This window comes from Nestor notabilis, unplaced genomic scaffold (genome assembly GCF_000696875.1).
Source record: "Nestor notabilis isolate BGI_N333 unplaced genomic scaffold, ASM69687v1 scaffold6192, whole genome shotgun sequence".
Taxonomy (NCBI): domain Eukaryota; kingdom Metazoa; phylum Chordata; class Aves; order Psittaciformes; family Psittacidae; genus Nestor; species Nestor notabilis.
This window is the reverse complement of record NW_009917808.1, coordinates 76,992-89,417: the sequence shown is the minus strand read 5'-3', so window position 1 is coordinate 89,417 and position 12,426 is coordinate 76,992. Positions and strand designations below refer to the sequence as shown.

At 44.8% G+C, this 12,426-nt stretch overlaps 1 protein-coding gene across 1 annotated transcript in view; it reads left to right on the top strand.

The window, feature by feature from the left end:
• The window catches only part of TNIK (TRAF2 and NCK interacting kinase), a 138,280-nt gene that overhangs the window by 72,192 nt on the left and 53,662 nt on the right, over positions 1-12,426 (top strand). Inside the window, exons 5-9 of the mRNA XM_010009414.1 lie at positions 2,042-2,152; positions 4,494-4,584; positions 5,952-6,082; positions 10,877-10,931; positions 11,722-11,800. Of these exons, the coding sequence (XP_010007716.1) occupies positions 2,042-2,152; positions 4,494-4,584; positions 5,952-6,082; positions 10,877-10,931; positions 11,722-11,800 (467 nt within the window). The remainder of the gene's footprint in view (positions 1-2,041; positions 2,153-4,493; positions 4,585-5,951; positions 6,083-10,876; positions 10,932-11,721; positions 11,801-12,426) is intronic.

Sequence of the window (12,426 nt, the reverse complement as noted above, 5' to 3'; positions counted from 1 at the left end):
TCTTTCCCTCTCTCTGTTTTTTGATTTGTTTTGTTTTCTTTAATCTCCTGGAGATTTCACAATTACAGATTAAGAATATATCAGAAGTTGGCTGTATTATTCACTTCCTGGTGCAAAATTAATCTTTGCTCTGTGGAAATCAAGGACAGGGCAGAGGATTGCGTGAATTGCCAGCTCCATAAAGATAATCTGGCAAATTAATGGGTGCACTATGTACTTTTAATCGGATTTCTACCACCTTCTTTGAAGCATTGTGATTGCTGTACATAGCATAGCATGCCCTTCTTCATCCTGCTCCAAACCCTGGTGAGAGCTGGTGGATGAATTTCCATGGAAGGGGGACTGAGGAGGGCAGCCTTTTGGGTTGGAAAGTGTTTATGACTGGCTCAGCTATCCAGGGTTCTCCTTTCAGAGCTTGCTGCCATGGTATCCCAAACATTCATTTAATCAGAAACGTGTGCAGACACTGATATTCCCCACATGTCAATCATTCAGAGAGAAGAAAGGAAGGAAAAGTGACTTTGGAACCAGTCGTTCCATTATTCCCTGTTGGTGAGCTGTAAGTAACCTGTGACTTAGGCTGTGTCCCAGTGACCCAGCTGGGTTGCTGGTCTCCTCCTGGGGTGGGAGAGCTGCAAGTTCTGTAGCAGGATCCCTTGCACGGGACAGACTTTGGCTAGTCTCTTGGCACATGTATTTCGTGAAGCTAGTTAGCTGTCACAAGAGGGACATACAAATTATTTTTCAGCTGTTAGTTTAGGAAGGGAAGACAGGCTTGATATCAAAAATAAAGATAGGAGCATGGTCAAACCCAACTAAGGTATAGTCTGCTCAAGTATTTAATGTGAAGCTTTATAGCAGTACTGTATCTGTAGTTTATAGTTGTTTATGATAGTCTTTTGAATTGCTACATTTGGGCCATTTGGTTAGCAGTAGCTCTTTTGGAGTTTCTTTCTCCGCTCTTGGCCTATGCTATTAATACAGTGATGTCACTTGCTTGGAGAACATTAAATGCCATCTAAGGTTCTCATGATAAGAAACTTTAAACATGCACATAGAAGAATCTGGCAAGGCACAACTTGAAGGGAATATCTTTTAGTAGCAAGCTGATCTAATTGGAAAATGTGGTTTAACATCTGAGAGAAACACTTGCACAGGTTTTGTAGGAGGCTTATTGCATACATGGGCTGTGCTCTCTTTCTGGAGCACACTGAAGGCTCCTGTATGCCCTAGGGATCCATGATGTCCCTGGGAGGCAGATGCACACTCCATGCTATTTTTATAACCTTTATTTCATGGGCGCTCTATGATGATATTAAGTTTGGGCCTGGGTTAGGTCATTGTACTTCTATATTTAATTTTGTGAAACTTTGGAAGTGGTACAAGCGGTGGTGCCCAGTCTCATTTGAACCAACCTGAGCAGCAGGACACCAGCTTTGTCCTGAACAGGCTGAAGCTGCTTGGCAAACTTCCCCTCAAGGAAGGCTTCGTGCCCAAAAAGGTGATAAACCAAAGTCCTTCTGGTTTAAAAAAAAAAAAAAAAAAAAAGTTGAAAAGTGTACCAGTTTTCTAAAGTTGTAGGAAACTTTCAAATATCTGTCTTGTTGCCTTCACACTTTCAGAGTTGAAGAACTTACATGCTGGAGGTAGAGTTTTGCTTGTATTGCTGTTGTTACTAAACATTGACCCTAAGTATAAAGTAGGGTACATAATGGTGGGGTCTTTCAAGGTGGGGAGATTTCAAGGTTTCCACTTTCCTTTGCTGATATTCTGCATTGGACTGATCACTGTTCCTTGTTCCCAACCTTCTGGAGAGCAACAAGCCTTTCAAGCCTTCCAGCCTTCTATTGTTTCACTTCTACACAGAACCTAACACGGTTTACAGGATGACAGGCTCAAGGTTATGTCCCAGTGGCTCTGCATAACACTGTGGTGGCCCCATAGTTGCACTACCAGTGTCGGGGTCCTACCTGGGGGTCAGGCACCCTGGAGGATGCTGTCAGTGTCATTACAGTAATAGCATTTTTGTTCCGTTTGGCAGCTGGTGATGGAGTTCTGCGGCGCAGGCTCTGTCACTGACCTCATCAAGAACACAAAGGGGAACACCTTGAAGGAGGAGTGGATTGCCTACATCTGTAGAGAGATCTTACGGGTACGTGCTCAAAGGGAGCTATATGTTGGGGGTTGTTGGAGCATTGCAGTTGGTGCTCAGGGGACATGGAATGACTGCCACGCTGCCATGGGCTGGAGCCTCTTCAGTGCTGGTAGGCATGAATGATTCATGTTCTTGTGTGATGCATAATAAATAAACCCTGTTTAATGACCTTTAACTGTCTTAGTTCCCTGACTTTTAACCCTCTTTTTTCCTTCAACAAAAAAATTATTTCCTTTAGTATTAATAGTGCAAAGATTTATTTACATTAGAATTATATTTTCAATTGACAGAAATGTGAGGACTAATAAAGTCTGTGGAAAGAATCTTCGTGATTAAAAAGCACCCTATGTTTTATTAAATCCGCATGTCTCTGGCTTTAATGAGGATGCTGCAACTTTTATACCCACAAGATAAATTTTTGACTGGAATGCCTTAAAATGGGCCATGCCAGAGTCATGTAGTGGGGGATGGCAGCTACAGCAAAGGCTTGCTTGCATTTTGCTCAGCTGGGGTTTCATGGTGTGATAATAATGGCTGCCCAAAATTAAAATCTGTCATTACGTGAACAGAGGTTTTGTTCAAGAAGAAAAGAAATTATTGGGCATGTGAAGAAGATCTGAAGAAGAGCCTTCTTCAAGTGATAGAACAAGAGAAAATGGCCTCAAGTTGTGCCTAGAAAGGTTTAGATTGGGTTTTAGGAGATACTTTCTCCCTGAAAGGGTTGTCAACCATTGGAACAGGCTGCCCAGGGAAGTGGCAGGGTCACCATTCTTGAAGGTATTCGAAAGACATGTAGATATGGTGCCTGGGGACATGGTTTGATGGTGGACTTGACTTGGCAGTGTTAGGTTTATGGTTGCACTTGATGTTCTTTTCCCATGAAACGATTCTATGATTCTGTGGAAGAAAGTGAGGCAAGATGACTGCTCCAGAAGGTGTCTGACACTGCCAGTGAGGTTGCTGCTTGTGTCTAGAGGTGACGCAGCACTTCTCTGCTGACCCTGAATGACACCATCCACAGCAACATGATGTGCAGAAGATGTCGTGCTGTACCTAATCAGCTGTTGTATGGACACTGCTTTCAGTGCCAGAAAACCTGTTACACAGGCTTATTTTAAATGTATGAGCACTATGAGCCTACTTCTTAAAATAGTCCCTGGCAGCAAGTCAGAACCCAGCCAGTCAATCATGTCCCAAGGCCGCTGTTGAGTGTCATCACTTGCATTTTGGCCATGCATTGGGCATTGGTTGGCAACCTCCATAGGGTTTCAGGTGATGAAAGGTTCCCACCTTCGTGCTGGAGAAGGTCACTCAGTCTTGGTTTAGATGCTGGCAGCCAGTTGTAATTCAAACACAAGGCTCAGTCTCATGTTGTTCAAGCATTTATTGAAATTCAGTGAAATTTTTGCTTTCCCTCCAATGCACAAAGGTGCCTATAACCAGGGATAACATGGCTAAAAAAGGGCTCCCGTACAGATTCCACAGTTGTGTCCCAAGGTAACAAGTGTAAAATGACTACTGACTACCAGTAGTGATAGCAGAAATTATTTTCTTCCTCAAGCATGAATGTTTAGTGTGAAATATAAACCTAATGCAAAATTAGGTTTTGAAGTAATCCCTATTTTTCCTAAGCTGGCAGTATAGATGGATGTTACTTTGAAATAATAAATGAATGAAATAAAAAAGTAGGTTGTAAGAAGAAATTAATGAGTTAATAAAAAAGCAGAACAGAAAAGCTAGTTTACCTTTAGCCTTTGTGACAGGCTTTTATTTTGAGCTATATCTCTATTAGGAATATATGCAAGTTGTAACATTTGCATTTGCATGGTAGCTTTTTTAATAAAAGCTTTTCAGTGTATTAAAGACCAGTTTATTGGACCAATATAACAAGAGAATTGTTTTCTTCGTTTTCTGGGTGATGGAAATACAGAAAGGAGACAAAAGCATTCTATTATTTTTGCCACTGAAATTGCTCCCTAAGGCAAGGGAGCACATGGGGGAAAATACGTCAAGAGCTACAGAGGAATTTGGGTTAGTATGGGTTCCTCCAGAAACTGAAAGGTTGGTTTTAATCCCTAGAGTATTGACGGTTCTCCTGCAATGGGGAGCACCCACTGCAGCACATACAGGCTATCAGTGGGCCTTTTGCTTGCTGGGCATGTCCTCCCAGCGTGTGACATAGGATAGTATTTTGAACACATGCTAAACAAAAGCATTCTCAAGTGTTCAAGTCCAGCTGTGAATCTTTCATTTCTGGAGCATAATTGGTTGGGGAGGAATGTCAGAAAATAACATGCTTTGAACATGGATTCCTCTAACCTTTCTCTGAATTCTCTAGGGCTTGAGTCATCTACACCAGCACAAAGTAATTCATCGAGACATTAAGGGACAGAATGTATTGCTGACAGAAAATGCAGAAGTTAAACTAGGTAAGAGTGGGTTAGAGCTCTTGGAAACTGCAGGTGGGCTGGCTGGAGAGAAGCAGCAAAACTAACTTGTATACAACTTGAAGAAAGGGGCTGGATACCAAGATCTACTCTGTGTTTTTTCTCATGCCATTCTCAATAACACGATCTTGCGTGTTGACCAGGTGCTGTGTTACAAACTGCCGGTGGTCGATGGCCAAGTTCTACCTGCAAAGATGTACTTGCAGTGGTGTTTCTCTTCAGAAAAGTAGTTTGGGCAGCTCTGCCGTCAGATACAGGTTAAGCAAGCGACCGTTTTTTCATACCCCAGACTGAAAGTTGCCCTGTGTGCATTGCCAGACATTATTGAAGTCTGTTCTCCCACAGTTTCATAGAAGTGTCCGACAGGATCATACTCCATTCAATTTAGTGTGACATAATCCAGACTTGTTTTCCAAGCTAACTTGTTAGAGACAGTTTAATTTGCAAGAACTACTCAGGCTTTCATAGGTGGTGGTAGTCACTCTGGAGAAAACCAGGCATTCATTTAAAGATAATATGAAAGATAGCAGATTACCTGTCTTCCATAGTAGAACAGATGATGTGCTGATATTCTCAGTTGTCAATGTTAAGGCTGCTTTGCATGTTTTAATTTCTGCTAGTGATGGAAGATCCCTTACACTGGTAAAGTGAGGTACAAGCCTTGTTTTCCCATGTCTCTCTCTTTACAGCAGAATAAAACCCCATCCTAACGATGGTACCACCAGCTCATTTGGCTGTATGCTGGTGAAGATTCCCCTCCAAGGGGAAATTCTCCAGGGCAAATCCCCAACCATTGTGCTGTGCAAAGTGAACTTAGTGGACCATAGTGTATTCTGTCATTGATTTGATTTCATACATTTTTGCTTCACTTTGCAGCTCTCTGCTTGACATTTCCCTATGGGCCTTTGCCCTTGGCCCTTAGTTCCTGAAGTCTTTTGCATTTCTACCATTTCCAGTAAGAATTTAGGTAGAAATATGAGGCTTCTACCAACATTTGACTGGCTTTAATTCAAATGAGAAAGCGTGGAACAAAGGCTGTGGCTTATTCATGTTGCTAACCCTGTTTCTCATTAGTATGAGGAGCTGTAATACCTTTTTATTGCCTCCTGGCAAGGAGGAAAAGGCACAGGGTTTCATCCAAAACCTGGACATGAGATGGATCAGGTTTGTCCTTGACAGACCTCTATTGATCCCAGCAAAGATCAAACAGGAGTATCTCTGGGTGCATCTTTCTTTCCTGACCATGCAGAGGAGTTGATCTGAATGAACTCAATGTGTTACATTCAAGAGCGGGGTGATGCTTAGGTTTGTCTCTGGCCTTACAATGCCCTGTTCTCTCTGATCCACAGTGGATTTTGGTGTCAGTGCTCAGCTGGACAGAACAGTGGGCAGGAGAAACACCTTCATTGGAACGCCTTACTGGATGGCCCCTGAGGTCATTGCCTGCGATGAAAATCCTGATGCCACTTACGACTTCAAGGTACCTAAACAAGCATCGTCCTGCTCACTTGTATGTCACTACAGATGTAATCTTTGCAAAGTTTAGCACTAGTTTCCCTAGTCAGGCAGGGAAAGAATTAAAGCAGCACTTACCGGTGCTTGCAATGAGAGTTGTGATCATAAACATCTGAAATAAGTGCCTGGTATGATCTCAAGTTTTATGCCTCTGTAACATGAATCTGAGCACTTAGGAATTTAGTATATTCTTGCAGCTTGGAAAAATATGTTGACAAGCAGCATAGTCTTTTCCTGCTTTCTGGCTGTTGGATTTTGAGAAGCCAGTTCAGGTCCAATGTGAGTCTTTGTTGTGCTGCTCATGCATCCAAATTTACTGTGAAGAAGTCTTTCCCCATGCTGAGAAAGGTGTCAGACTCGGGCTTCCTACCTGCTTTTCGGTGCTGCGTGTTTAAATACTACAGTCAAACATGCTAGTTTTGCTCTATTTCGTGAGGGGAAAGGAGGGGTGGCCATGAGGGGAGATCATGAGGGGAGAGGGGGGGCGGCCATGACGGGAGATCATGAGAGGAAAGAAGGGGTGGCTGTGAAGGAAGATTGTGAGGGGAAAGGAGGGGCGGCTGTGGGGGAAGATCATGAAGGGAGACAAGCGGTGGCCATGAGGGGAGATCGTGAGGAAAGAGGAGGGGCGGCCACGAGGGGAGATGTGAGGGGAGAGAAGGGATGGCCATGGGGGAAGAGCAACGGCAGCCATGGGATGTGAGGGGTGGCCATGAGGGATAGGGGCCACTATGGGGAGCAGATGACGGGCGGCTGCAGGTGGAGACTGTGAGGGGCAGGCATGAGGTAAGATCAGTTTGCCCTTAGTGACACGGTTTAGTGGTGGGCTTGGCAGTCCTGGGGTAACAGTAGGATTTGATGATCTTAAAGGTCTTTTTCAACCTGGTTGATTCTCTGATTCTATTTGCTCTGGAGAGAAGTAAGGTCAAGTTTAGAAAGGGCAAAATCACATCTCCTGGCCTGTAGGCTGGTATTCAGAGGGAGATCTGAAGGCTACCACACAATCGGACATTCAGGGGGCTGACCTACTTTTCACTTATCTCTCTAGCCTGCTTGAAGTTTATTTTTGGATTGATGGCAACACAACATTGCTGCTGAGTTATAATGTGGCACAGAGCAGGTCCGCTGGAGGGTTAGGAGTCCCACCTCCCTGTTCAAACAACAGCAAGTTCTGGTGATTAAAACAGGGAGAGCTTAATGTACTTTATCCTGTTTCTGCCTTACTGCAAGTTTCTGAACGCACATCTGTAGCAATGTCCCTTGGAGGCTTTTTTGTCCCTCATTTTTTGAAGTATCCAGAACTAGAATTTCTGTCTCCAAACCCCCTAAGGTGCACTGAGCATGTCCAGAGAGGAGAGTAAGACACTGACACGTGAGCTTTGGGAAAAGAAGCTCAGACACCTAAAAGCTCACTGATCACGTGCATGCTGAGAGGTCACTTTGCAAGATAATGTTTAATAAGGACTGAGCCCCTCTGATGTGGAGCAAGGTGGCTGCTTTCTAACAGTAGGACACCACAATATAATAGTGCAGCAGCCCACCACTGTGGCACAATTTGGGTTGCTATTACAAATCACTCAGGGAGATTTTTGAGAGATGAAGGATTTTAAAGTAACCAAGCGATGCTTTGGTATTGCAGCTATTTAAGTGCATCAGTCAACTTTTGAACTGGTGTCTTGTCCAGAGAGCAGCTCTCCAGTCTGAGTTCAGACTCTGGGTTACATAGATCATCAATGATAAGGACATGTAGAAATAGTTTAATCTGCAATTAGTTAATATTCTTTGATCAACCAATTACAACAGGCATTTCCTCAGCTCTGCTGATGGCAGTACTTCTTAGCAGGGCTACAGCCTGCACTAGCTGCTCTTGCTGCTTCTCCACTGGCAGCCGCCTGGTGCAACACTAGTCACAGCTTTTTATTGTTTTTTTCTTAAAAAGGACTGATATCTTCATAGGCTACATTCTAACCTCAGAAATCCCTGAGGTTTTTCCTCTTGCCAAAATAACTAGGGCACTTAATATGCCGTTGACTGATGCACAAGCGCCGGGACCAGAATCCCTCTATTGTCCCCGAGGATCAAATGCTTATGGCGAGCCGAGGCGCCTGTGTCTCTGTAGTTGGCATTGACTGTTTTCCCTTGGCTGGGGGTATGAAACAGAAGGTTGACTGCTGCCAACACACCCACTGAGGAGTGTTTTTGGAGGTCATGGTGATGTGGGGACCACCAAGACATTAGTTCATACCCCAGATCACATCCCTGCACCTGATGCTCTTGCTTTGAAGAGGGGAGGAGAGGGATGTGAATGACAATTACTACTTTTAAAAAGGGATGCAAATCAGATGCTCTCAGGTTTAGCTGACTGGCTTAAAACAGTGAATGCAAAAGATGAGATTTATAGGGTGAAAAAAGGAATCCTCACAGGCTTAATCTGTTGGACAAAAAGCCTCTGATCTCACTGTTTTCTTAGCCAGAAAGAGATGCCTGTGCAATCTATGGAAGAAGTCAGTAAATACCGCCTCAAACAATAAAGCACTTTAAAAAATAACAAAGGGAAGCCCCACATCGTTGAGGTTATTCGTTGTTTTTTCTTCCTTTTTTTCTTTAGAAATATCTTGTCAATAAGCTTAAACTCAAAAGTGGGGGGGAGGGGAGAAGCTTGCTTCCCTTCCCAACACAAGGCAATGGAAATACATTAGTACAGCATCTTTTTGCTGGGTGGACTGAAAAGCTTTTCAGTCTCAAAAATAAAAACCCTACAGAAAAAAAATAAATCTGAATTCCAGATCATTATAAAACGTGTGCTTCCTGCTGTGTTTCTGCTTTCTCTGGGAGACTTAGGGAGGTAATAATCCCTTTCTATATTGCTCCAGTTTTAAGATCATTTGGCATCTTGAATATAATACTGGGCACCTTGATATGGAAAGACACACTAGGAATTTTGCAACCCAAAGGTCAGGGGTCATGTGTGCTGAACCATGTGGAAAGACTGCGATAATTAAGTATGCAGCAGAAATACCATCTGACCAGAAACAAAGAATGGATGAGACTGTCCTGCAAAAGGGCTGGAAATAAGATTTGAGAGAGAATTTTTAAGCAGGTACAAAGATGTGTACATGGACAGCATTTGTAAGGGGAGAACTTAAGATAAAAATGAGGAAAAGTGCCTTGAGATTGAAAATAGAAGTTGTCTTTCCTGGAGGGTGTATGTGAGAAAGTGCCTGTGGTCCCTCAAGGCTCTCTCTAGCTCTGGCTGAGCTTCTGGGGCTCTGTGCTGGGAAGAACAACCTTTCTGTGATTTACTCGCTCAACAGGGGCTTGAGGAGGTTTGGAAAGGGCAGTTCTTGAGTCAGAGGGAGAAAACTGAAGTAGGACTGCGGGGACATAGCAGAGAGCAGGGTGAAGGGAGAGCAAGATGTGAGAGCTGGAGGTTCAGGAGGAAGGGTGGAAGGCAGAGTCCATCCCTCACACTGTGAGGTGTACATTTACAACATTTACTGGTTTTGATGTGCTAACTGGAATTTAGCTGGTCTCCATCAAACATCAGCTGCAGCTCCATAGCATCAGGCTTGTTCTGGTCCACTATGCACATCCAGATTCTGCCCTTGCCATTGCCACCTTCCCATCACAGTCAGGTGCCTCCACCCCCCTGTACGTGTGTTGGAAACTGTGCTTGAGATGAAAGTACCAGAATAAATCTGGGTCCTGTTCCCAGTGCAGTGGGCGCTGGGTTGTGAATCATTAGCAGCCCTATACATGATGTCCAGAATAACAAATTAACTGCCTTCTGCCAAAAAATGAAGTTGCAGCAGTGCCATTAGGGAAGGTGCTCATTTTCTCTCACTGGGCACATACTGTGTCTGCTTCTGCTGCTGCCAGGAGAGCCGGGCCATCCTTTGGGGCTTGTTACCAGATCTAGAGGTGGAGCCACAGCTCATTAGTAATGGTGGGGTGGGGAGGAGGCACTGCCAAGGAGCTCACCACTGCTCTCAGTCAGGGAGATACAAGTGTCCCTATTTGCAAGGGGGAAAGGTGAAGGAGCAGTGATTCAAGTATGAAGTCAAAGAGATTTCTAGACAGGTGTATTCTCTCTGCTCTGACCATGTGGGCTGAGCAGGACTTGGGAACAGGCTAAATAAGTGTCCATTTGTCCTCACAATGGCGAAACACCACATTTCAGGCTTCCGAGTCCATGATACAAGAGCCTCCTGAGGTATCTCTAGATACTTCATGTTTTTTATCTGTTCCAGGCAGCCTGTTTTCTGTGGAGCTGTATCAAATCCGTGGATGAGCATCACCCAGCTTTAAACAGGGAACCACCAGCTGGGTTTGCTGCGGGGAGTAGTTTGTCACCAGCTTGTCCAGGAGCTGGGGCTTTGTTCTTTGATGCACAGGGCTTCTTAGAATACCCCTACCAGGGGACCTTCAGGTCATCAGCATCTCCTTAGGCAGTGTCCTCACCACGGTTACGGGGAGCGGTGCTACAGTAAAGTTGCCATGCCCCACACTGGGCAAGGTTGCACAATGCATTGAACATTTTGAAATAAATCTCTGGGATAAAGAGAGGGGTTGGGAGCCTTTTCTAAAGCTCGGGCACATGGCAAGAGGATGAGACCAAGGTGTGGGTCTGGGAGCTTGCAGACGACACACAGATCTGGCTTACAGGACTGAGCCACGCTCCCCCCCCACCTGGTGCCCACCACTGTGATGGTGCTCGATGCTCTCTACATCACATAGGTTCTTCTGCTTTCTTTTACAGAGTGACTTGTGGTCTTTGGGGATAACGGCCATTGAGATGGCAGAAGGCGCTCCCCGTAAGTACATGCATTGCTCTGCTTTAATTAACCCTAGGTTGTAATGTGCTGCGGTTTGCTGAGCACCAGCCAGCTCTTGGTTCTGTGCAAGAAACTCCATGCACAGGTTTTTCCAAGCAACCTGGGCTCCCTGAAATGGAGCTTGCAGGGTCCATGGGGACAAAGTATGGCCCTGAGGATAGGATGAGCAGTGAGCAAATGTGTATGACTCCTGATATGTCACTTGACCTCTATGGGACTCAGTTTCCTCAAATAAAATACAGCTGAAGAAGGGATGGAGGACTGAAAGTAGGTAAAAGACTGCTCCTCAGAGCTGGTGTTTTACCACCCTCCATAGTGATACAGGTAGTGGCACGCTGGGTTCGTATGGTGCATCTGTGCAGATCATACTGGTGTGGCTTTTCAGCATTATCCTGGGACTGTCCTCATATGCCAGTAAATGCAAGTCAATAAAGCAGAGCACAGTGGCACATGGTGCAGCTGTATTGTGCTCTGGGCCTGTTGCTGTTAGCTCCTGGCAGGATGCTGAGGACACACAGGAGTGCAGGCGTCCTCAGCCAGCCCTGCTGCTGTGCTTGGCAGTGCTGGAGACACTCACCTGAGCTCTCACCTGAGCTCCAGGCTGCTGCTAGGACACGGGTTGTCACTGTAAATCCTCCTGCCATGCGGGTCTTGTAGCTTCAGAGGAAACCTAGGGTCTTCCCAGTTGAGGGTGTAGCCTCTCTTTAGGAAACCTGGGAGGTCTGCGAGATGCTGTGCCATGTTTAATGCCTCTTCTTGCAAATTGCAGCTCTCTGTGACATGCATCCCATGAGAGCCCTCTTCCTCATCCCCCGCAACCCGGCCCCAAGGTTGAAATCAAAAAAGTGGTGAGTCTCTTTCTCAGTAAAAACTTTTCTGGAGCAACTTGTTTCTGCAACCCAGGCATGTTGGGGTCTTGGTGTTTACATTTATATAGCTTCAGGGGTTCACAGTCTCCAGCATCACTCCCATGAGTACAGGTCTTGATCTCCTATGAAGATCAAGATTTCTTATGAAGAGGCAATTTGGGCTGAAGGAGTCACTAACCATGGGATGGAGGGCTTCCTAGGTAGGCAGTGAGGGGAACGCTATCTTAACACTGCTGTTTTGCAGCACGGAGTTGGTTTTTCCAAGGCAATTCATGCAGCCTGAAGCCAAATGACACTTCACTTGGCTCCTATTTCTTTCCAGTCAGGTTCCATTTTCAAGTGGAAACATGATTCCAGGCCAACAAAAAAAAAAAAAAAAAGGAGAGTTTATCTTGAAAAGCCCAGGAATGCAGAGATTTGTACTTAGTTTGGGCTTTATTTTAAAATTCTGCAGGAAAAAATATGTAGGGCATGCCAACAAAAACCTGTAGGAAAAATATTTCTGAAGCCCAGCAGATGTTATTCTGTTACTGTATGTTCTGTACCAATGGAGCTGGAGTCCTTAAAAACACTCATCTTTGGTTTGTGCTGTTTGCCTGCCCAGG